Source organism: Chiloscyllium plagiosum, chromosome 14 (assembly GCF_004010195.1).
Source record: "Chiloscyllium plagiosum isolate BGI_BamShark_2017 chromosome 14, ASM401019v2, whole genome shotgun sequence".
NCBI lineage: Eukaryota > Metazoa > Chordata > Chondrichthyes > Orectolobiformes > Hemiscylliidae > Chiloscyllium > Chiloscyllium plagiosum.
Window position 1 is genome coordinate 8738536 of NC_057723.1, and position 21992 is coordinate 8760527.

Here is a 21992-nt window from a genome sequence, read left to right on the forward strand (position 1 = left end):
TCCTAGCCACAATCAGCTCCAAAGGGTCACTGGATCCAAAATGTTGAGATGCTGCCAGACCTGTTGCGTTTCTCCAGCAATTTGCTTCGGTTTCAGATTTCCAGCATCTGCAACTCTGTTTTTGTCCCAGCATCAGTCCTTTTGAAACACCGGTATCCACCTTTTGCCAGTCTGAATAGTGACTGGGAATCCTACACACTGCTTTTACTTTTATAGACATTCAACTGGCTGTCTGATCCCAATTCATGGGGTCTACAATACATTAACTAAATAAAATCCTTTTCAAAGTCTGCTTCATTATCTTTGTTAACTCTCAAAATAACAAACTAACATTTTAGACAGCCCCTGGTGGTGCACTGCAAAGAACAGAATCAAACAGTTAATGGTAACCAGTAGAACCATAATGGAAACTTACCAAATCAAACTGCCACTCTAGCCCCTCCAGTGCCTGCTGGTCTCAATGCCTCGATCTTGGACATCACATGTTCCATCTCAATGTACACAGCCATAGACATGATAATTAAAGACAACTGGACACTCCACAGCTCTCTGCCTGGACATGTTAATGTCAACTTTGGCCAGTGAACCTTATCTACCCTTCGCATTACCAGGAGTTCAATAAGCTTGGTCAAGCATGAACATCCCTATGAAAGTTCTGCTGACAATTATATTTTCAGTCTCCAGATTGTTTTCTTTTGGATGCTATCAGCTTAATGTCATTGCTATAAAAGCTCAGAGCAATAGTTTCCTGGACTTGTCTGATTTCTCCATGTTACATGTTACACAGTTAATGTTAACTGTGATGCTACCAGAGTTGAGTAGCCTGCCAAAACTTTCAGGCAAAGACGAGTCACTTGGTCAAGATACCAGAATGGAGGTAATATCTTCAAATATTTACTGCAATTTCCATATTCCCAGAAAACAGTTGTCACAGTTTAGTTACTCAAAAAAGGTTTACAAATTTTATTGTAAAAGCACAAAATATACATTAGGCAGTTCAAGCAATAAAAGGAAGAAACATACAAATATATAAAAACACCATGATCATTGGGCCAGGGAAAAATCATTAAATAGGGTAGAAAAATATACTGCAGTCCTTAACTGGAATAGACAAAGGGCAAGTTCAAATATTTACCACACAGCCTCTTTTCAGTAAGAGTAAAAGTCAGGGAAATATTTACAAAATCCTTTCAATGAATGAACACAAAACTAACAACATTTACCCCTTACCATGCTCCAGGGTCCAGTCCTGGGGCAGTGAAGCACAAAGGTCAACATTTCATGTGAAAGTCTTTGGTTTTCTAACCATCAGTTCACAAACACACATAAAACACACACACACACCATCCTGCATTAACAAATCTGTAGGAGGCCTCAGAGGTTTTCTTTGGGGGGTGGAGTCACTGAGTGTCAATCCAGGTTAGGTATTTCAAGCAGCAAGGTCATGTTCTCAATTGTTCACTCCATTTGATCTCTTCAGCCAATGTCTCCCAAGAAACCACTCAGAATGCTGGACATGACCTTCGATATAGACACCCAACCTCCTCTAGATGATTGAGGAGATCTAGAACAGAAAGTAACTGTGTCAGTAATATACAGATTAACGTCAAGCTTTGGTTGTCTTTCCACACAACCTACAAGTAGAACATCAATACCAAGTGGCACTGATAATGATGCCAAGAAACAAATACTACAATGTATAGCACAGACACACCAACACACAACCCAGTGTTTATATATCATGGGTCTACTCCCATCATTTTGTATCATCTCCACTCGCATATCCTTTTTCCTCGTTCACACACTTACCTAACTTCTCTCTTCAGTGCAAAGTAGAGGCATTTGGAAAGCCACGACCTCAGGATGTGTTAAAATACAACACAACCAACAAAGCGTAGTCGCTATCATAACTGTTGAAATGCTGCAGCAATAAGCACCGGCAGCAACAAGAGGGAGGGAGAGAGAGAGAGACCTGCATTTACATAGCACCCATCGTGACCATTGAGTGTCTCAAAGGAACAGCAAGTTCCCACAAAATTGATAATGATCAGACAATCAACATTTTCAAACAAACAGACTGACATTACATGGAAGTTTGCCCTGTCTGAAAATGTTGACAAGCTCGAAAAGTAAATTTGATCATTTTTGTGGGAAAGAATCTCTTTGGGAAGTCACAGGCACTGTTTTTGTATCACTCAGATTGTCTGTGAGAATACCTCTGGCAAAAACACATCCATTCTGACAACAGGACTAAAGAAACCACACCCTGGTTGAGCTACAGGAAGCACCTGGCATGGATGTTAATAAAAGTCATTCTACATTGAAAGGGAAAAAGGCAGCTATGGAGAAAGAACTGTGGGGAATGGTTTCAATTGGATATCTCTGGTGAAGAGCTGGCACAGCATGATGGGTCAAGCTGCCTTCTTCTCACTATATCCTTGATTTGAAGAATTATATTGATTTTGATCACATATTGGGGAGGATCTCAATATCTAATCTAACAGGATAGATCACCTCTCACTTTTCTATCAGCGGATAGGGAAATTTGAAGCTTTGTCTAGTCCCAAACCCCAAGTGAACTTGTTCCCATTAAAATTTAATATTTTTCTTTGTCCTTCCTCCAGGCTTCATTGTCTCTCAAATCCACAATAAGAACAAATTCTGGCAGTGCCTAATAGTGTGCACAGTCATGACTCCAAAAAGTAAGAATGCTAGTTCAAACCTCACTCCAGCCATTTGAAAAGACCCCAGAAATACATTTTTAAAAAACACACTTGCCTCAGCAAAACAAAAACGCAAAGTTGTCAGAACGCTAATTGCTTCACGAATGCTTCCTTTTAGAAGTAGTTATCATTATCAGGTCTGAACCTATACATGACTCGAGTTACACCCCAATCTGCAGGTAAATCCCTGCCCTCTGGAGAAATGGGTTCAAACCTTCTTTATACCTTCTGGAATTTAAATTTAATTAATAAATCTGGAATATAAAAGCTAGTCTCCGTAATGGTGACCATATGACCACTGGATCATCATCAGAACCCATCTGATTCACTAATGTCGTTCAAGGAAGGAAATTAGCCAGTCTTACTTGGTCTGCCCAACATGTGACTCCATACCACAGCAATGTAGATGAACTCTTAACTATCCTCTTGGCAATTAGGGATGGGTGACAAATACCAGGAATACCCAAGCTTACAAAATGTATTTTAAATAAGTATTTTAAAGATGGCTAACACTTTAGCAGGCAGTTACAGATGGACAGTAGGAATCAGTCTTGCCAGTGATACCTGCAAGTCAAAATGCATTTTGGTTTCAAAAGACAATGCATTTTGGTACAGGACAAGAGGGTTTAAAAGAAAAACAGAAATTACTGGAAACACTCAGCAAGTCTGGCAGCATCTCTGGAGACAAAGCGGAGTTAATGTTTCAAGTCCGCTGTAACTCATCAGAATAATTCTGAAAAAGGATCACTAGACCCAAAATGTTGTGTCTGCTTTCTCTCCACAGATGCAGAGTTTTTTCCAGCAGTTTCTGTCATGGTTTCTGATTTCCAGCAGCTGCTATTGTGTTTTTTTTAGGACACAAGACCCCTTGCAGAAATATTTGCATCATCAATAATTACAGGTGAGGGTAGCTAATGTTGTACCTTTGTTTAAGAGAGGTTGTAAGGAGAAACCAGGAAACTATAGACTTGTGAGTCTGACTTCGGTTGTGGGTAAATTGTTGGAGGCGATCATAAAGGACATTTATGGGCATTTAGGGAGGCAAAAATTGGTGAGGGATAGTTAGCATGGTTTTGTGCGAGGAAAATAGTGTCTTTCAAACTTGTTCGGGTTTTTTTTTAAAAAGGAAATTATCAAAAAGATTGATGATGATAGCGTAGTAGATGTTGTTTATTTGGATTTTCGTAAAGCCTTTGACAGAGTAACACATGGTAATATTAGGTTACATGGGATTCATGGTGAGCTTTCCAAATGGCTACATAACAGCAGGAGACAGAATAATTAGAGGGATTACTGCTGCATGGTAATAGTGTAGGGATATAAAGACAAAAAAAGGCATTAGAAGCAATTTGTTTTTACGCATAGGGTGGTTTGCATGGAATGAACTTCCTGAGGAAGTGATGGTTGGGGCATAATTACAACATTTAAAAGATATTTGGGTAAGTACATGAATAGGAAAGATTTGGGAGGGATATGTGGCAGGAGCAGGCAGGTGGGACTAGTTTAGTTTGAGATTACGTTCAGCATGCATTGGTTGGACCAAAGGATCTGTTTCTGTGCTGTATGACTCTAAGAGGGTAACTGCAGTGCCAATGAGTGGGAACACCACAAATGCTCAGTGACATGATAATCACTCACTCACCATTAAACCAGTCGATGGAAGTCCAGCTCTGTCCCATCTCTCTGCTCCGTGGCTTCCTGCACCACAGGGAGATGCCTGGATCCACTCCCAGGACGACCACACCCAGGAAACCTGTCCCCAGGTGGCACTCCGATCCCATCCCCCTCGCTGCCGCTAAAGATACTCCTCCGACCTGAAAAGTTGAGGAGAAGCTCGGGGCTCGATTCCGCATACGCCTCGGCTTTCTGAGAGAGCAGGAGCTGGAAAAGGGCACTCATCTCAGTCAAGAGAGACCCTTTGACAGCAGACTCCTCTGTCTCGGCATAAAGCTCCATCGAGTTTTTGCCGAAGGTTGAGAAAGTGGTCTTCTCACCATTGCAAATGGGCGGAGAATTCTCAATTGGCTCTGGCTTGAAGACATTCTCCTTGTAATCCAATGGTAATGGTGACGGTAACATCCAGCACAGCTCCTCCAGACTCAGCTCCTCACCTGTGCTGGCCCTCGCTCCCAATTCTGGAACACAGGAAATGTGAATAACTGAAACTAGAGGGGCCAAACATACCAAGGCGGGGTACTTTTGCAATAATGACACTGGAATAATATCCTAGAAACACAGGCTAACTCTCTAGGCAACGTACAGAGGTGGGGAGAGTCCAATCAGTTCTAAAGAAGATATATCAAATCCAGAAGCATTAAAGACAGTGGAATATCTACTCTCTGCTATTTCTATTTGACTGGGTTGGCACGGTAGTTCAGTGGTTAACACTGCTGCCTCTCAGCACCAGGAACCCAGGTTCGATTTCAGCCTCAGGTGATCGTCTGTGCGGGGTTTCCACGTTCGCCCAGTGTCTGCATGGGTTTCCTCCAGGTGCTCTGGTTTCTTTCCACAATTCAAAAGTGTGCAGGTTAGGTGAATTGGCCATGCTAAATTGCCCATAGTGTTCAGAAATGTGAAGGTTAGGTACATTAGCTAGGGATAAATGTAGAGTAGTAGGGGAATGGGTCTGGGCAAGATACTTCTTTGGATGATTTATGTGGACTTGTAGGACAGAATGGCCTGTTTCTACACTGTAACGATTCTATGAGTAACTCTTTCTCTCTCTCCATAGATACTGCCAGACCTGATTTTCTCCATTAAGTTTCAGAATTTGAGCATTCTCGGTATTTTGATAATTCCCTGGGGATGTGGGTTCAAATCCAAACACAGCAGCTGGGGCTTGCAAGACTGCCAGGGTCAAGCTGACCCAGAGACTCCCCTCACCTGGTGTTGTCCAGCCTCCCCTAGACAGCAGATCATTCAGTCCCTCTTCAAGCAGACGGTCAATGGGCGAGTTTCTACCGGTATCACAATCGCTGTCTCCCTCCTCGCTCTCTCCCTGACCGCTGTCCTTCAGACTCGTCCCATCAGCTTCCTGCATTGCTGCCCTGTGATACAGGTAGAAAGACAACAACCACCTTAATCTGATATGCCCAGGAAGAGATTTAAAATGTGGATAGCTAGAAAATAATTGGGGAAGGAATAGAAAAGGAAAGGGGTGGGAAACTGAAAGAGGGAATGAGCTACACTATAGAGAAAGAGAGAGAGTTGAACAAATTGTATAATTCTTTCAATAGGCCATTAAGCCTCTTTTTGTGATCCATAATTTTGTTTAATTAATTTGCATTTATACAGCATCTTCAACTCCAAAGGTGCAAGTAGGCAGATAAACGTGGGACCAGGCCATGGGTACTGAAGGGGAAGCATGTCTACGTCAAAGTGATGCTTCACTGTGACCAATGTAGAAGATGTCTATTGCAACTTAGATACCATTGTGGTACTAAATGCAAAATCAATTCCCATAGCCAGGGAGCTCTCTGCAGCATCCTGGTCAACTTTTATCCCTCTCATCGCCATTTGAGAGATCTTACTGTGGGCAAATTGGCAGCTATGTTTCCCCACACTGCAACTGTGACTAAACTTCAAAATTACTTCACTGCCTGCCAACCACTTTGGGTCAAGCATCTGGAGGATGTGAAAGGTGCTGCATGGGTGCAAGTCTTTCATGCTATTAGTAACGCAGTGAACCTGCTGCTTGGAAGCCAAGAATGTGCGCTAAAACCCAGTCTGGATGTCCGGGAGGGAGAAGAGGGGACAGACGGACAGTCTTCTTCTCTCTCCTTGCTTCAAGGAGAAAGTGATTCTGGGAAGGGTGACAAAGTGGGGTATATGTTACCCTAACATTTCCATTCAGCATCTCCACAGCAGGTACAACAGGGAACTCAACTGGTCTGACAGCCACAACAAATGTTGCTGGAACCAATGTAGCCTCTCCCCCAAACTCAAACCCAAAAGCATTTCAGAGTCAAAGGTGTACTTTTTTAAAAAAAAAAGTGTAGCAACTGTTGTAATGTAGGAAGTACAGCAGCCATAGATAGCTGAAACTTTATTGCTGGAACAGCACAGCAGGTCAGGCAGCATCCAGGGAACAGGAGATTCGACGTTTCGGGCACAGGCCCTTCTTCATCCTGAAGAAGGGCCTGTGCCCGAAACGTCGAATCTCCTGTTCCCTGGATGCTGCCTGACCTGCTGTGCTGTTCCAGCAATAAAGTTTCAACTTTGATCTCCAGCATCTGCAGACCTCACTTTCTCCTTGAAGCAGCCATAGATAGCACAGCAAGATTCTGTGACACACTCATAATTCTATTTTTTGGTGATGCTGGTTGGAAAAAATATTGATCCAGAACACTGAGAACTCCCGAACTCTTTGTCCAAGTAGTGGCCTGGAATCTTTTAAAGGAGAGCAAACTGGAGCTCGAATCATGCAAGATGCCTGAACGTCAGTGCCTTCAGCAATATAGTACTCCCTCAGGGGAGCGTGGAACCATAGTGAGCTGGGAGTGTCCAAGGGGGACTTGAACCCATAACCTTCTGACCCAGAGATGACAGTGCTACCCACTGAGCCAAGACTGACACCATCACTTGCAAGTACTTTGACTATAAAAGGAAATGTTCCATAAAACCATTCATGGAATCAAAAGAATACAGTAAAAGATGGCCATTCAGCCTATCAAGTCCATGCTCACTTTTATCCAGCAGTCCAATTACACCCACTGCTTTGCTCTTTCCCAATCCCCTGCAACTTACCTCTCCTTACACTTTTTTTTTTCTCTAATAGTTATCCACGTTTTTAAGGCAACTACTGAATCAGCAACTGTTCTATGGACATGCAAGCTCATGGCAGTGTCTGAACTGTTGCTGCTACCAACCTCTTTCAAGTGTCAGCAGCTTGGTTTCCTATGATGGAGGAAAACCACTTCCTGATCTAACTAGAAGAGTGACCTATTATTGACAAGATGCGGTTTATTGCATGTCAGCAAGTAGGTGCAGGTTACATTTACCTGATCAACATTATGAATGACTGTGATTGACCAGATGTTAGGACTTACTCCATTGAGATCCTAAGGTATTCTGCCCAAAAGTCCATTTGGCAACACCTAAGTGGGTTTATGGCATTATTAACTCCTTCAGACCCTTTTATTACAGTAAGCAGGGGCTTGGGCAGATTTCAAGGGCCCTGCTTTGTCCCTTATTCAGGACACCAATCCCGGTTCCAAGTATAGCAACTCCACCCTCAACCCAAGCCACAGCTATTAGGCCCTGACGTACTCCCTGTCCTAGGCCCTGTCTGTAACCACTGCATTATTATTCCACATCCTAAACATTCCCAATATGTATCAATCTCACATTGTATCACCTTGAATTATTAACTCTTCCAAAATTGCAAACAGCATCTTTGTGCCGAGAATATGGAAGAGACTTGATAAGAGAACATACCTGTAGTTCTTCAAATATTTATTTCCTCGAAAATTTGGCTTAGCTTGGAACTGTCCTTGGTGTAATAAGGAAAGCAGCTGGGAGATTTGCTATAAAACAGAAAAGGAAAGACCATTTAAATGTCACAACATCCCCCCCAATATACACGTAGCCTATTCATTTCTGGAGGCAATCAGTTGGTCTTAACTTTTAAAAGTGTACTCAAAACTAGCAGCTTAGTAGTTGAGTCTCACTACATACAGTGAGATTGTTTGAATACTGAACTACCAACCCAGAGGACCACAGTTCAAATCCTACCATGTTAGTCATAGATGTACAGCACGGAAACAGACCCTTCGGTCCAACCCGTCCATGCCAACCAGATATCCCAACCCAATCTACTCCCACCTGCCAGCATCTGCCCATATCCCTTCCTATTCAGATACCCATCCAGACACCTTTTAAATTGTTGCATTTGTCATATCCCTCCAAACCCTTCCTATTCAGATACCCATCCAGACACCTTTTAAATTGTTGCATTTGTACTACTCACCACCACTTCCTATGCAGCTCATTCCATACACGCACCACCCTGAGTGAGCAAGTTGCCTCTTATATCTTCGCCTCTCACCCTAAACCTATGCCCTCTAGTTCTGGACTTCCCCACCAATAAAGGAAAGCATACCAAACACCTTCTTCACTATCCTATACCTGCAACTCCACTTTCAAGGAGCTATGAACCTGCACTGTCTGGGAAATATAACTTTTTTTAAATTCTGGAAATAAATAATGTCAACCAAAATGAGCAGGAAGTATTGCATTGTCTTTAAATCTCAGGTGGTTATTTAATGTCCATTTAGTGAAGGAACCTAGCCTGGCCCGAATCTATGTATACCTGCAGTCCTTCTTCAATGTGTGTCACTCTTACCTACTCATCTGACAAGAGAACTGATATCAAACCAGCTACCAATGTTTCAAGAATATGGCCCACCAGCACCTTCTGAGCACAACTACAGATACACAAGGGAAGCCAACGCTGTAGTGATAATAATCAGTGAGGCTAATCCAGAGTCCCACGACTCTCATTCTAGTGACATGGGTTTGAATCAATGGCAGATGGCGAAATCTGAATTCAATAAAAACTTGTAATTAAAAAGCTAGACTAATGCCAAAAATTTAAAAACCCCACATAGTCACCCAAATCCACAACCACCACCATGTAGAAGGTCAAGCGGATCAGATACATGGGAAGAGCACCCCCTGAAGTTCGCCTCCAAGCCACTCACCATCCTGACATGGAAATATATCTTGATGGATCAATTGACCTAATTCTGTTCCTACATCTTATGGTTCCTGATCAGAGTGTGGGTCCTGTTAATCCAGATGAGGTGGCTGTAGCGAGATCTGCAGCATTGAAATATTCTCATCATGGTTAGCCTCAAATTGCTGCTTTAAAAAGGTGGCATGATCCAGTTTACATGAATCACTCACTGTGTTAAACCCACTCAATAAATTCCAGTGACCTTTACAGAAAGAGGCACACATAAAGGAAAGGTTAAGCACCAGTGGACAAGGGAAATAATTTTAAAAGCCACTGGAATGTTTTACTTGGAATACAAGTACAACAATGGGTGCAAGTTATGTTAAAGCCGTTCAGATCTCTGGTTAGCCCCATCTGGAAAATTGCATTCCTGGGCACTGCACTTCAGGAAGGATGTAGTTCATCATAATGATGCCCAAAAGGTTAGATTATAGGCCAGGTATACACTGGATTTGCAGTCCCTCGAGTATCAAAAGGGGAGAACTGACCCCCAGCCTTAACAGCTTTTGCTTTCTTTATGTTTTATGGAGGCGGCGGGGTGGGCGAAAGCGAGAGCGAGCGATATGGTAGTGGCAGCAGGAAGAATGTGAGGAAGACTGTGTTGCAAATTTCCACTCCCCTTTGTAGGAGGAAGTGCTTCCTGACATGACCTCTGAACAGCCTGGCTTTAACTTTAAGGGCACGTCCCTCGTTCTAGATTTTCCCCCAGAGGAAACAATTTCTTTGTATCCACCCATCAACTCTTTTAACCACCTTAAACACCTCAATCAGATTATCTATACCCACAGCCAGCGCAATGTTGACACAGGGACATTAGGCCATGAGCTGCAGGAAATTTAATTAACCTTCCCTGGCATTGGCAGAACTTTATTTGTACACATCTGGAGCGGAGATTCATTACTGGGAGAACAATGTGGTGAATTTATCCTGCTTTGTACAGGATTCCTGCAAGAATGATTCCCTGACTACAGCTGCGATCAGCCTCTTGCCAGTGAAGTGAGTTAATCAACCACATGAAGTGAAAAGCATTGGGAATTAAGAAGGTGGGATTTTCCAAATAGCGATGTTGTCCAGAAACAGTTAATGGGCTATTATAACATTTTCCAGTTGCTGCACAAGAACAGGCAGGTAGTGCAGTGGACACTGTCCCTGTGCCTGAGAGTCAGAAGCTCTAGGTTCAAGACCCACCCCAGGACATGATGGCAGAGGAAAGGCCAAACAGGTCACGTATCAACTTGTAAGTCATTACAATACTCTGACAGCGAGAGCAGGAGACTCTCCTGGCCTGTCTTCAAATGGAAAGAAATTGGACCCTCTACCATCACAATCCATAGCACCAGATCACAACTTAAATGTCGCCGTAGCAACTAGGACTCTGAATGAACTAAAACATCACAGGAACAAAAAAAAAGGAATCTAGTGATGTGTCTTGAGCTTCTTCTCCCAATTAGATAATGATTGATCTTTAAATGTACTCAAGACGGATTTAAGGTGGGGGTGAATAGATTTCTGAATACCAAGAGTTATGGGGATGGAGTGGGCAAAGGCACAGAAGTGTTTGATCAGTCATGATCGTACTGAATGGTGGAGCTATTCAATGTTTCAAGTAACATTCGTGCCATATAAATGCTAGGCAATGACTATCTACAATAAGAGGCAATCTAACCATACCTTGATAATGCCACCATCACTGAATTTCCCACTATCAACATGCTGGAGGTTTCCATTAATCATAAGCTCATCTGGACTTCCTACATAAACAAAATGGTTAAGAGAGCAGGCCAGGGGTTAGGAATACTGCAACTTGTAACTCACCTCCTGACTTCCCATAGCCTGTCCACCAGTCGACAAGGCACAAGTCAGGAGTGTAATACAACACTCCCATTTGTTTGGATGAGTGCAGCTCCAACACTCAAAGCTTGACACTATCTAGAATAAAGTAAAACAGTTGATGGCAACACATTCACAAGCCTCCATTTCCTCCACCGATACTCAGTGCACTGCAGAAATTCAAAGATCTTTAGACTGCATCTTTCAAATCCACGACTACTTCCATCCAGAGGACGAGGGGAGTAGACACATGAGAACACCACCACCTACAAGTTCCCCTCCAAGCCACTTACCATCCTGACTTGGAAATATATCGACATTCCTTCACTGTCGCTGGGTCAAAATCCTGGTAGCATTGACAGTCTACCTACAGCAAACGGACTACAACGATTCAAGAATGCAGCTCATCACCTCCTCCTCAAGGGCAACTAGGAATAGGCAATAAATGCTGGCCCGACTAACATCATGTTCCAAGTGTGAATTAAAAAATATTCTAATAGAACCACCTCAGCACCATATCCCTTATTACCTTTGCTCAACAAAACTCCAATCATCTCAATCATCAAACTCCATATGAACCCAAACACTAAGAGGTTGTTTTGGGAGAAAAAAAAAAGTTCCAGGTTTCCACTGTGCTGAACGTGAACATGTGTTTTCTGACATCAATTTTGGACCATCTTGTGTTGGATTCTCCCACACCAAATAACGTGTCTGCGTTGAGCCTTTTAGCATTTTAAACACTTCAACTTCTGTACTCAACATACTACAAGCCTAGTCTATGTCCTGGTCTATAACTTAACCCTTTTAGTCCATATAATTTCGGTAATTCTGAACTGCACTCTGTGCAAGGTCAACAAATCTCTTCTAAAAGGCACTGCCCAAAAATGCATGCAGTATTTAGGATGGGGAATTATCACTTCTTTGCATTCCAGTCCAGGAGTTAAATGCAACATGCCAGTAGCACTTTTGATTACTGTTTGTAATCCAGCATTAGCTTTTAATACAGTGACTGTTGGAAATATTCACGTGATGAGTTAGTATCTGAATAGGAAGAAACAGTCTCCCCTATGACTTTCGCTGTTACCATCTCTGATTTCCTCACTATCAATATCCTTGGTGGGGTGGGGAGAGAGAAAGAAACAGACAAAAAAGGAGAAAAATAGACAGTTAGAATCTTAAAATCTCTACAGCATGGAAGCAGAACATTCACCCCATCAGTTCACACCCACCCAGATCCACATCCCTACCCCTGCACTAGCAGTGGTGGGATACATATCTGTGGCCTCTGCAGAGGCTGGACAGACAAGGAGAGAAAGACAGAGTGGACCAGGAACTGAAATAACCAACCTTATAATTCTGCAGCTATAAGAACAAGAGGTGTCCCTTGATGCCCACATTTCTTTGCCCCTCCATGATCCACATTTTTAATGATATGATATTCATTTCAAACTGAGAAAGAGGATGCAAGATAATAATCTATCTAGATTTGTCTACAAAATTCAAATGTAGTGTGTAAATTCTATACAAGATTGTGGCAAGCTAAATAAAAACATCAATCTCACTGTCAACATTGAAATATTAAAAATGACAGAAAACGTGCAATGTTAGAACTCCACTAAGTCAAGTCAGAATGAATTCTCATTTCCTCCTGTTGTGATTAATAAATAATAAAGCCTCAGTGAAGCCTACAACTGAGATTTCACACACTAATTTCAAAATCCTTCCCAATCATGAGAAGAATGGCATCAGGATATATTCTCAAATGCTGCATTTTTTTTGTGGGATGTGGTGTAACTGGGGGAAACTGAGCATTTGTTACCCCTCCTTAATTGCCCTTGAACTGAGTGGTTCACTCAGCCCTCTCAAAAGGGTAGTTAAGAGTCAACCATATAGCTGTCGGTTGGGAGTCACGTGTAGGCCAGATAAAAGGTGACAGATTTCCTTCCCTTAAGAATATAAGTGAACCAGATGGATTTTTTTTTTTTTAAAAACAACAAATCGATGATCATTATCACAGTCACCAGTGAGAGCAGCTTTATAGTCCAGCTTTCATGAACTGAATAAGTGGTGTTTTACTGGATGGCAATCAGTAGCAAATGGTGGGCCTCAGGGATCAGTATTGGGATAATTGTTTACAATGTACGTAGATGATTTAAGAGTTGGGGACCAAGTGTAGTGTATCAAATTTCACAGATGGCACAAAGATGAATGGTACAGCAAAGTGTGCAGAGAGATATAGATAGGTTAAGTGAGTGGGCAAGGGCCTGGCAGATGGAGTACAATGTTGGTAAATGCGAGGTCATCCATTTTGATAGGAATAACAGCAAAATGGACTTATGATGAAAAATTGCAGCATGTTGCTGTACCGAGGGACCTAAGTATCCTTGTGCATCAATCACAAAAAGTTGGTTTGGAGGTGAAGGTGGTAATTGAAAAGACAAATGGAATATTGCCCTTCATTGCTACAGGGATGAAGTTTTAAAAAATGGGGAAGTTACACTGCAGCTGTTTGGGTGCTGGTGAGGTCACATTTGGACTTTTTTTGGGTAAGTTTTGGTCTCCTTACTTGAGGAAGGATGTACTGGCACTGAAGGGGATGCAGGGGAGGTTCACTATGTTGACTCAAAAGTTGAGAAGGTTGCCTTATGAGGAGAGATTGAGTACACTGGAACTGCGGGAGCGGGGGGAATCTTATAGGAAGATATAAAGTTATAAAGGGAATAAAAAATAGAAGCATGAAAGTTGTTTCCACTAGCAGGTGAAATTAGAACTGGGGGCATAACCTCGAAATAAAATGGGAGCAGATTTAGGATCAAGTTGAGGAGGAACCTCTCCAGAGGGTTGTGAATCTGTGGAATTCCCTGCCTGGTGAAGCAGTTGAGACTCCCTTGTTAAATGTTTCTAATGCAAAGCTAGGTAGATTTTTGAACAGAAAAGGAACTAAGGGTTATGGTGAACAGGCAGTGAGTGGAGCTAACTCCTTGAAAAGGTTAGCCATGATCGTATTGAATGGCGGAGCGGGCTTGTTGGGCTAGATTGCCTACTATGGCTCCAGGTTAAGTTATTTTAAATTTAAATCGCACTAGCTGGCATAGGGCTGGCAAGGGGCTGGAAGAACACAGCAAGCCAGACAGCATCAGGAGGGACAGAGGTCGACTTTCGGGTGTAACCCTTCTTCAGGGCTGCTTTTAAAAAAAAGTTGGGCATGGTAGGACTGGTCAGCAACGGTTTAGCCTGGCTCTCTGCATCACAAAGCCTGTGTGTCACCTTCTCCGCAATCAGTGATGCAGATCTCACACTGGCAACAGCTTCCTGCTCAGTCTGTCACAGGGAGCACACTTGTGACGCAGTGGTAGTGATGCTGGAAAAGCACAGCAGGCCAGGCAGCATCCGAGAAGCAGGAGAATCAATGTTTCAGGCAAACACCCTTCATTAGGAATGAGGCAGGGAGTCTCTGGGGTGGATAGATAAATCAACCCCACCTCCATCCACCTATTGCACTCATAACTACCTTCTCCGCAGCCCCACACCCCTATTTATCTCTCCACCCAGAGGCTCCTTGCTTCATTCCTGATGAAGGGACGTCGATTCTCCTGCTCCTCGGATGCTGCCTGACCTGCTGTGCTTTTCCAGCACCACTCTAATCATGACTCTGATCTCCAGCCCTCACTTTCGCCTATGCAGTGGCAGTGTCCCTACCTTTGAGCCAGGGTTTCAAGTCCCAACTGATCCAAAATGATGCAACAGGACGTCTCTGAACAGTTGGATTAGAAAATATCTAGAATGTGGGCTCACTGCTCAGATCATAAGAGATACAGGCGAGCATTTGCCGTGGGGCAGTGGCAGTGCCCCTCTCTCTGGGTCGGGGGAGGTGCAAATTCAGTAACAACATCCCTAAGTTAGGAAGTAAGTATCTCCCGCTCCTCTTACCTGAACGTGTGGCGAGACCTGCGTGAGTTCCAGGGTGCAATCCGAGAAGCCAGCCATGGACAGTCGGACCAGTTCCCTCAGCAGCTGACGATGCTGGGAGTCCCGCTCCCTCCTGAGGGTGGGATAGGCTTTCTCCAGCCCCGGCCCCGGCCTCTCCTCGGGGGCTGGCTGGAGCGGAGGGGGAGGAGAGGCGGACGGTGGTCCGGCGTTCGCCCCTCGCCGGCTCCGTCCTCCGCCCGGCCGGAGGAGGGTGATTTCCGCCTTCTGGATCTGCCGGGGCGGTCTCTTCGGCTGCAGCCGGTAGGCGGTCTCGGCTCGGCGGCAGTTGTAGGCCCGGGAGTCCCGCTTGTCGGCCGCGCACCGGGCCCGCACTGCCAGCAGGGCGGGCAGCAGTAGCAAGGCGGCGGCTCCCAGCGCCCCGAGGCACAGCACCGTGACGGTCGGAGGGCCCAGGCTCTGGCCAGCGAGGGTCGGGTCGCTGGCGGCGGCGAACGACAAGGTGAAGGTGGCCTCGGAGGAGAGCGGGGGGCTGCCGCGGTCCCATGCCCGCACCGTCACGGCCCAGTCTCCGGGCTGCAGTACGCAGGCGCGGATCTCCCCGCTGCTGCTGTCGATGGAGAAGGCCCCGCCTCCCGCCGCGAGCTCGTAACGGACCTCGGCGTTTGCAGACGAGTCGGCGTCCTCCGCCTGCACCCTGGTCACCACGTGACCGCCGCGTTGCCATGGAGATGGCGGCCTCCCGCTCGGAGCTCCCTCGGGCTCGCACTCCCCGGCCGCCTCGAGCGGCACGGTGATCACCAACGAGCCCGGAGAGGTGAAGACCGGCCGGTTGTCATTCACGTCGTCGATGTCAAGCCTGACTGGCACCGTGGAGCTGGCCGGGGGCTCGCCGCCGTCCTGGGCCTCCACCAAGAACTCCAAGGCCCTCAGCCGCTCGTAGTCGAACGACACCCGTGTGTAAATGGTGCCCAGCTCGGGGTGAACGCCGATCAGTGAGGAGACGGGGAGCCCCGCCGAGGACGAAGAGTCCACAATTGAGTAAGTGATTCGGCCATTGGCGCCCTGGTCCCTGTCAGAGGCCGTCACAGTCAGGATCGTGATGTTGGGCGCTTCATTCTCTGGGATGGACACCCGGTAGGCGCTCTCTGCAAACACCGGGGCGTTATCGTTCACGTCGACCACCTTTACGGTGATGAGGATGGGGGGTGAGGCGGGGATTGCACTTCCGTCCCTCAGGGTGACCAGCTTCAGGTGGTACTCTGCCCTCTTCTCTCGGTCCAGGCTGGCCTGGCTCACCATCAGGTAGTTGTCCTGGTAGGTTCTCACCAGCTGGAAGTCTCCCCGGGCCTCCAGCTGGCACTCCAGCCGGCTTCCAGCCTCCACCAGAGCAATGGGCGAGTTTGCTGCCAGTCCCTCGGGCACCAAGATAACCTCAGGGCCTGCTCTCGACGCTCTGACTCCATTGGCCCCCACGTCACCCAGAGCTTGGAAATCATAGTATGTTAAAAAACAAAAAGAAAGAATGAAAAATGTGGTTTGAGTTAACAAGGGCACCTCGCGTTTCCAAATCAATTCCCGAGGTGCACTGGGAATGGCGGTCAAACTAAAGCGGAGACTGAGCTACATCAGGAGATTTGGGTGGAGGGGTCCAGATCAATGTGGTTGGTTTTAAGGTGGGGAACAACAAAACAGAGTTGAGGGAAGAATTTCAGAGAAGACATCGCATCCAATGTGCCGGGGCAACAATAGAAATCGGGGATACTCAAGAGGCTAGAATTGTAGAGGCGCACAGATCTGAAGGGGATCTTAGTGGTGGAGAAGGGGTTTGGAAGCAAGGATGTGAATTTGGAAATCCTCTAGCAACTTACATAAGCTGAAATGTAATACATACTTCCTACACTTCCCCAAAGTCAGTCGGTGGGTGGGTGCACTTTTAAAACTTTCCAGTAGTGTGCAGGTCTGAATTGCTGTGCTCTTCCAGCACCACTGATCCAGAATCTGCCTGAAACATTCCCCACCTCCAGCTCCTTGGATGCTGCCTGACCTGCTGTGTTTTTCGAACACCACACTCAGCTCTGATCTCCAGTCCTCACTTTCTCCTAGCAATCCCTCTTGGTCCAGGTAACCAACTTGTTCGCATTGTGGAATGGTGACTCAGAAGGCAGACAGATGCTGGCAGCAATAGTTAGAGCAGAGATGGTGCTCTAATCAGGTTGGTCAACCACATTGGCTGAAACTGTAGCATGAAGACCTACTAGACCCTATTCCTAAACCTCAGGCATCTGCTTCCCAGTGTCAACAAAGCCATTCTCATCCTAATAATTCTGACTGAGTGCAAACCTGGCCCCTGCCCCACCAACTCCCAGGGTCATAGTCTCCACCTCACATTTCTACCTCCTACCATGGACATATGCTAAGGATCTCATAACGCTCTCCTAACAACCTCTTACCCTCTAAAACTGAACTCATCCAAGTCTGTATTGTCCTATTGGCTAACTCACACTGTCCCCATTCATCCATAACCATAGTACCAGGCCATGATAACCCCTTAGAGGGAATCTAAGCACTTCTTCTTGACATTCAGTAGTATTACAATCACCTAATTCCCCACTAGCAAAACTCTGGAGACTACCACAGCCAAAATGTTGACTGGATTATTTATCTATTGCTTCAACAGCATGTCAGAGGTTAAGAATCCTGCTGTAAGTAACTCACACCCTGACTCCTGCCTGTTCACAATCTACAAGACATAGTCATAGATGTGATGGAAAACTCAACTTGCCTGGATGAGTGTACATTCAACACCACCCAAGAAGCTTGACATCATCTCGGGCAAAGCAGTCCATCTCATTTCCATCCTATTCCAACATCTTTAACAATCTCCCTCCATTTATCTACAAGATGCACTGTTTCAACTCTCAATAGCTGTTTAAAGCACCTTTTGATCTCACAATGACCTATAAGGATAAAGGCGGAGGATCCCAGAAACAATAGGACCGCCAAGTTCCCCTCCAAACCATACACAATCTTAACTTGAAATTCTATTGCCTTTTTGGGCACAAAGTTCTGGAACTTCCTTCCAACAGCAATATGAGTGTCCCTTCAGCACATGGACATCAGTGGTTCAAGTCAGCAGCTTACCACCATCTCAAATGCAATTAGCACAGTCCATGTACATGAACAATGAAGCAAAATTAACACAGAACCACACAAGGTGACATTGACAAAAGCTTGGTAAACAAAGCAGTTTTTAAAAGGAGCATCTTAAAGAAGGGATGGGAACGTGAAAATGGTGAGGTTTTGGAAGGGAATTCCAGATCTTGGGGCCCTTGCCAAGACTGCAAAAGTTGGAGCAATGAAAATCAGTACACATTAAAGATCATAAAATCGACAAACCTTTTCTTGGCAGTCAGAGCCTGCAAAAGTGAGCAGGAAATCCTGGACTATGTCAGCAACAAAAACGTCACTTACCTTCAGGATATGGAGTTAAGAATCTAAATATAGAGGCAATGGGATGCCTGAACTTTGTCACTTAGATCCCAAATCTATGCATCTGATTTCAATCCAGTGGAATATTCCTGCCCTGGATCAGGAATTGTATAGAATAAAAAAAAGAGGAGGCTGTTCAGCCTATCACTTCAATACCATTTGAAATATTTATCCAGTTGTTCTCACGCTTGCCCCGTACACCAGGAATTTTGTCCTGTTCAACTATTAAACATTTCTTCCTTTTAAGTTACAAGTGAATCATCTTTCAGACTGCACATTTCAAGTCACAAAGTCATTGTTGTCTCTAATTCTTTTGTCTAAATCTGTTTTCTCATTGCTGTTCCGCTATAAAGACCATAAGACATTGGAGCAGAAATTAAGCCATTCAGCCCATCGAGTCTGATCTACCATTCAATCTTGGCTGATAAGTTTCTCAACCCTATTCTCCTGCTTTCTCCCTGTAATTCCTGTTCCCTTGATACTCAAGGACCTATCTATCTATCTATCTATCTCGGTCTTAAATATACTCAGTGACCTGGTCTGCACAGCCTTCTTTGGCAATGAATTTCATAGATTCACCACTCTCTGGCTGAAGAAGTTTCTCCTTATCTCCATTCAAAGAGGTCTTCCCTTTACTCTAAGGCTATGCCATCAGGTCCTAGTCTTTCCTACCAATGGAAACATCTTCCCAACATCTACTCTGTCCTGGCCATTCAGTATTTTGTATGTTTCAGTTAGATCATCCCCCCCCCTCCTTCTAAACTCTAAGTATGTTTATCCAATCAAAACTTTTCACTAATTTTAAAAGTCATAACTAAACTTCTCTTCCACCTTCTCTGCTCCAAGAGGACATTCCATCTGACTTTCCATCCGTGGGAAATCTTCTCTGCAAAACTTTGGATGAACATACTTTTACTGTGCTGGCCAAATTATTTAGACAACAAGGCAATGGCACAAACACAAAAAGGACTAACCCTAGTAGCTGAGTAAACGCTCCCATAATTATTTTTAAATTATTGCCAGATGTCCTAGCCTGTTAAACCTAATTAACTGTGATAATACAAGTTATTGACAATTTCCACACAGGAGCTAATCTTAAAGTTTCTGCTTATTCCTAAGCTAAAGTCTTTTCCCTCAATTAGGTTCAATTACATGGGAAGAAAGATACCATAACAGTTCAGTTGTAAGACGAGATGTTAGTTGTCCAATACTTCATCTAAGTCAACAGGTGATCTCTATGTCCTTGTTTGCTATGATCTGCCTGTAATGCTCCCAAAACAAAGCTTTTCACTGTACTTAGGTGCATGTGACTACAATAAATCAAATCAAATTAAGATAGGTCCATATTGATGGTGCAATCTATAACACAGCCAGTGGCCATACATTGTCAGGTGTGAAGTAAATCTTTTGTTGCTGTACTCTGTATAGATTTCAGCACAATTATCTGTTGTAACAGGTTTGTAAAATTAATAAGTATCTCCACACAGTCCTCTTTCATTGAGCACCAACAGTATGACTACTAATCGCATATACAGTCTTGATGTACATAACATTTCTGATTGGCTTTCCTACCTTAATAAACAGATACATTGGTCTTATACCTGAAAAACTCTTTCAAAGGGCTGTCACAGGCCTTCGGCATTGTAAGATTCTTTGAATTTTTACATCCCATGACAGGGTAGTTGATGAAAAGTTAGATGTGTGTGCACAATTGATACCTCTACTGTCAGTATCAAAAGTTCACCCTTTGATAAAATAGGTGGAGTACGTTTTGCCAGTAGAATGGGTAATGCTACCCAAGTACAGGACTGCACAATCCTACTGCTATCAGCACATGTTGAGGTTAGTGATATTTCCTGTCGCTGGTGGGTGGGTGGTGATCATTGTCAAACTACCAGGAAACACCTGGCAGTCTTTACACTCAGTACAAAATTTACACGAGACAAGTGACCAACAATCACAAGCCCTCAATAGACCTCCCTTGGCATTGCTGTGCTGATTGTGACTGTCCATTATTTGGCCATTTCTCTGCCGTCGCGTCCCCATACTCCCTATCCTTCCCTGGCTCAGCAACACATACAGATTGGTGTCCCTCCCTGACCTAATCTGCTCTGTTCCTGAAATCTACATTCCCACGCTCACCCAAGCTCTCCAACAACTCTTCGGGATCAGATATGAAAATGGGGTGGAGCGGTGGGGAAGAGCTGTTGAAATGGAATAAGAGAGCAGCAAAGTAAGTGAGACGGGATGGAGTAAAGTGCGGGTTATTTGGAAGAGGGCAGATTTTGGGACGTGGGTACTTCTGGAAGGAGGAGAGGTAGTTGGGTGGAGGAGGAAAGAGCGAGAAGAGGTGAAAATTTCTGGGGGTCGGGGGGAGTGTTTTAGAAATTTGGGCTCTTACGGATGGTCAGGTTCCAAATTTAAAGAGCTTTTATTCTTCAGTAGAATTCAGTGACCACACTCCCCACTGGCACCCTGATCCCAATTGGCCTCAGGACCCCTGGAACCGTTACCTCTTCGCCCCAGGCGGCAGTGAGCGGGACCACCATCCTCTCGTGCTCCAGATTCCTGCTCTCGGCGTCTCCAGTCCGCGGGCTCCCGGGACGGGGGCAGCGGCCGGACCCCATCGTCCTCCTGATGGTGCCGGTAAGCGACCCCCGCCACCGACACATCCCGAGGACAGGCGGTGGTGACAAGGCAGCAAAAGAGCAGCAGCGCCTGTCCCATGGCAGCAGTGCCAGAGCTGAGCGTCTCAGTATGGGACAGGAATCCCTGAATCTTCCGAGGAAGGAACCGGCACCCAAGTCCTGGCAACTCCGCCTCCCCACGGTGCTGCTCCGCCTTGTTTTCCGCCCCTTCCATCGCCGCTCCGCCTGTTTTGCGCCGCCTCCAATCGCAAACTTTAACCAAAGTTTAATTTTGCTGTACTCTCACGGCTCTGACTAATCAATGCTCTCTGTGGTTAGCCAAGTGAAACTTTGATCCAATTGAAGAGCAGATTGAGGATAAGGGCGGGCCCGCATCGAGTAGCTCTTTTTTCCTCCCAGTTAACATTGGAGCTGTTGGCAATAAACAGCCACTATTTTCCAATGTCTGAACAGTCCTCTCCGAAGCTCTGATGGCAGTTGCTCAGGCTCAACCTTTCTGATTTCCCCGTCGTCGCAAACTCCGATGGAATTGCCCAGAAAGTGAACATTCTGCTCAACAATTCCCCTCCTAGTGTACCATTTAGCTGAAGAAGTGTCATTGGACCTGAAATGTTAACTCTGCTTTCTCCCCATAGA

At 44.9% G+C, this 21992-nt stretch overlaps 1 protein-coding gene across 1 annotated transcript; it reads right to left on the minus strand.

Moving 5' to 3' along the window:
• Positions 1–908: 908 nt before the first annotated feature.
• On the minus strand, positions 909–21607 carry LOC122556459 (protocadherin-18-like). The gene is made up of 6 exons (XM_043703118.1): positions 21222–21607; positions 15220–16703; positions 8160–8248; positions 5607–5770; positions 4366–4858; positions 909–1564 (listed from the first exon to the last, which is right to left on the minus strand). The coding sequence occupies exons 1-5, from the start codon at positions 21568–21570 to the stop codon at positions 4368–4370; spliced, it is 2577 nt and encodes an 858-aa protein (XP_043559053.1). The 5' UTR covers positions 21571–21607; the 3' UTR covers positions 909–1564; positions 4366–4367.
• Between the last annotated feature and the right edge of the window lie 385 nt (positions 21608–21992).

What these genes read in the sequence shown, in the direction of transcription:
- LOC122556459 (XM_043703118.1), bottom strand. Translation starts at nt 21,570, where the DNA reads ATGGAAGGGGCGGAAAACAAGGCGGAGCAGCACCGTGGGGAGGCGGAG. An exon ending in CTGCCGCCTGGGGCGAAGAG is followed by an intron (nt 16,704 to 21,221) that starts GTAACGGTTCCA and finishes ATGATTTCCAAG; the next exon opens with CTCTGGGTGACGTGGGGGCC. An exon ending in GGGAGGCTGGACAACACCAG is followed by an intron (nt 4,859 to 5,606) that starts GTGAGGGGAGTC and finishes CCTGTGTTCCAG; the next exon opens with AATTGGGAGCGAGGGCCAGC.